At 48.9% G+C, this 3,872-nt stretch overlaps 1 protein-coding gene across 1 annotated transcript; it reads right to left on the minus strand.

The window, feature by feature from the left end:
* Positions 1-1,443: 1,443 nt before the first annotated feature.
* On the minus strand, positions 1,444-2,118 carry LOC145390709 (uncharacterized). Its single transcript, XM_080265501.1, has one exon. The coding sequence runs from the start codon at positions 2,116-2,118 to the stop codon at positions 1,444-1,446; it is 675 nt and encodes a 224-aa protein (XP_080121627.1).
* Between the last annotated feature and the right edge of the window lie 1,754 nt (positions 2,119-3,872).

Consider the following 3,872-nt stretch of genomic DNA (forward strand, 5'->3'; position numbering starts at 1 on the left):
TGCAAATTGTATACTGCTGATGTAAAAACATCGGACAGCAACAGCCTGCAGGGGAATGGAGATATCTAGATGACTGTATGGAACATCCTGGTGAAGGAAGATCGCAGCACCTCCATAATGACCTTGGCCCGGCACAGGATCAGAATAAAAAGCGTGGTAGCCAGAAGGACCAGACAGAACAGCATCACCTATCATGGTCTCCTGGATGCACATGCACAGAGGAGAAAATTGAGAAACATGATGGCACAGTTCCTCATAGTTAGCACGTAAACCTCCACAGTTCCACTGGATGATAGAATCCATTGTGGGGGGATGATGGTTTCGTGCAGGACTGGACATGTGACAAATGAGCGGGTTCGGACTGATGCTTATGGAAGCCCGTTGGAGGAGCCTGCCCAGCACCACAAACCCACACCCTCTGTCTAACATCCGAAGGCAAACGTGAGGACGAGGAAGTAAGTTTTACAACACTCCTTCTTGGAGTGGGCCTACCAGTTTGTTTGGAAGGCAGCTTGGTGGCCATCTTTGGAGATGTAGGACAGCCAGTGCTCCTACCAGAAGCCCCAGAAGTGGAAGTAGAGCCCACAGGACTCGAATCTTTTGAGAGGACCATCCCATGCTTCAGATCTGAAGCACCAACGAGCTTTCCACCAACACCCCCAGGTGGGGACAGGACCAGAGATAAATCATCAGCTTCAGATATGACCTGATTAGATCCCTCAACCTGCTGGGCAGAGGGAACAGGAGAGGTGTCGACAGAAGGTTCAACAACAGAGACCTTAGGCGGCCAGTCGTAATGCTCAGAGGACTCTGATGAACAACGGTGATGTTTGCCAGGTACAGGAGAAGGAGTCCAGTCTATGTGGACATCCGTCACCACCACAGAAGTGTGTAAGTTGTCAGCCACCGAAGTGGGGGCATTCGGAGTAGTGGTTGGGTAACTGTCTTTCTCACAAACAGTACTAACCATGGGAACAGCACTCTACACATCACAAGTTGAAGGAGTGGTTACTGGAATGGGACCTCTCCCATATGTTGCTGTCACAGCAGCATCCCCCAGCTGGGACGTCTGTGATGACTTGTCCCGTGAAGTAGGTGGGGGAACATGAATTGTTGTTTTGTACTGTGGGACCTCTTTTCGACGTGAGAGAACTGAAGCAAAAGTGACCCCTGGGCGGATAAACATCCCTCTGACCCTTTCCTTTGCTTCCACAAAAGAAATCCTCTCATGGGTTCGAACTGACATGACTTCCTTCTCAAACTTGTCCTGGTCACACTGTGTTGATGAAGCTGGGTAAGCACTGTGGCAGTTGATACACGAGGGGGGATTCGGGCAGTCCATCTCGCCATGTGAATTACCACCACAGTTAATGCACACCTGTGGGAGACTTTGCATGTTCCTATGACAAGACCTGCTGACATGCCCAAATCTCTGGCAATGAATCACTGCCTAGGTCTTGGCACATATGTTTTAACCCAAAGGCAGTAGTAAGCTGCCTCTAAGATATCAGGCAATGTCAGCCGATCAAAGGGGACAATCAGTGATGGTGTGGCGGTCAATATCCCATTTACCTTTTTCTTTATCCTCTTCACCTTCACTACTCCCTGGTCTTTCAGCCCATCCAGGAGGCCCTCCTCCGAGTACCTATGGAATTCCTTAGAGAAGACAACACCCCGAGTCTGGTTCTGGGTGAAATGACTGATGGCTGTGACATCACAGGAGGCTAAACATTTGATGGCATGGATGCAGGCACTTTGGTCTGCATCCCTGGCCTCTACAAGGAGTGACCCATCTGCCTGTGGAACAACCTTTGGGGATGACCCACAAGCCTTGACCAGGTCACTATGAACCTTAGATGCATTGTGGTCCTTGAAAGTGGAACCATCAGCCAACTTCAAAACTATGAATTTCTTATACTGATCAGGCAGAAAGACGCCAGGCATTTTCAGTGAAGGGTGGGAGAGCTTTTTGGTGGGCAGAGTGCCGCTCCCTTGAAAGTGCTCTTTCCCCTTATGTGGTATGGGGTCAACAGGAGCACCAACGTGGCCAGTTGATAGGGACTCGTGAGGCTGGCCAACTGCCACATGAGTACCAAAATTGGGGGAAGACTCAGCCATGATATGACTATAACTAACATCATTCCCCCAGCCCTCCACCCATCATGGAGCCCAACAAGGGGAGGTCGTATGCCAGAGACAACACCACTGGCAACCCCAGAGGTAGCAGGAAACTATACACGGGTAACCACCAGGGGACCCGGGCAAGGGTGACTCCAGGACGATAGGAGCCACCGGGCCCCCCAGTGCCCACTTGACCCTAGCCAATGCATGACCAGCCGATTGACCTAGTCGGGCCCAACCAGGCCGCCCGTCTAGCCAGAATAAGGGACCGAAGAGGTGTATTGCTAGCAGCAGGGCGCATCATGCAGCATTGCTCAACCCCCAGGACTCCCGTCTCCCAGCATTTCAGGACGCCATGCACGGCAAACACGTGGGGAAGCAACAGTCCCGCCCTAGATGGTAAATAGGCAGTAATGTAGGGGGTACGTGGTCCACGAGGCCGACAAATACCAAACCCTACAAAGGTAGGCAGGCCTCCCAAGTATATGGCATTGCCAGCCACACTTCAACCCCCGCCACCACTTCAAAGTGACCCCCCTCAGTGGGGCTGTTCCATTTGAAGTTTGGATTGAAACAGGTATGTGTGATTTCTCCATGGTTGTTCAGTCTGTATATGGATCAGGTTATGAAAGAGATACAAGGAAGGCAGTGGTTATTGGAGCAGACCTAATGAGAGATGGCAGTGTTTGGAACCTTCCTGCACTGTTGTCTGTAGATGATACTCTGTTGTTATGTGAAGCTACAAGGCATGGTGGATGGCTTTCGGAGGGTTATGTTAGAAAGGAATCTAAAGGTGAAAGTAGGGAAGAGTAAAATTATGTCTTCGAGAGATATGAAGTCAGTGAATGTTCAGTGAGGTTGGATGACAAGGAAAAGGAAAATGTGAGTGTGTTTAAGTACTTGGGTAGTGTGATGGGTAAGAATAGAAGTTTAAAGAATGAAGTGCTTGAATGGGTACAGCAAAGAAAATAGATTGCTGGTTCCTTGAAAACAATGATAAGAAACAGGCAAGTGAGCATTGAAGTGAAAAAGTTTCCACATGAGAGTACATATGGAAGTGAAGCTTAGACCTTGTTAGAGGGACACAAGTCAAGAGTGAGAGCAGTGGAAATGTTATTTGAGATGAGCATGTGGAGTCACATGGACAGACAGACTGACACAGGAGGATGTGAAGCAGCATTGTGGTGTGGATGTGAATGTGACTGGAAGCGTTAGGATAAAAAACACTGAGGTGATTTGCCCATGTGGAGAGGATGGAGAGAGAGACTGGCGAGAAGAGTATGGTGTATGTGAGTGTGGTGGAGGGGAGTAAAGGGAGGAGGAGGCCAAGGATGAGATGGAGGGATGGAGTGTGAGCTTGGGTTGGGGCAGTGATATGGCGGGGTACAGCACTACATGGTGTGGTATCTTGACCATATAATATGTGAATCTTGAGACTTGATTTTAGTTATTGTGTAGTCGAAGACAGGACATGTTAAAGTTGGGTACAGCGTCTTGATTGTACTTTATTATCTTCAAGGGAAAGTTTAAGTTGAAACACTGTGTGTATTACACAAAAGCATATCTTTACTAGCTAGGTTCTCGTTGGACCCCTCTTCTCTTCCTCTCTCTACAACCTTTCGATTCTATAGCTAGCCCCCTTCTGACTCTCAAACTCTTCCTTCTCTGTGTAGGAGGGTTTGTGTCACATGTACAACTCATAGGTGTGGGTTATAAAAGCTTGTGTGTGTCTGTGTGTATGTAGCACTTCC

The sequence above is a fragment of the Coenobita brevimanus genome, chromosome 15 (genome assembly GCF_032717465.1).
Source record: "Coenobita brevimanus isolate Jiangsu-jjx chromosome 15, ASM3271746v2, whole genome shotgun sequence".
NCBI lineage: Eukaryota > Metazoa > Arthropoda > Malacostraca > Decapoda > Coenobitidae > Coenobita > Coenobita brevimanus.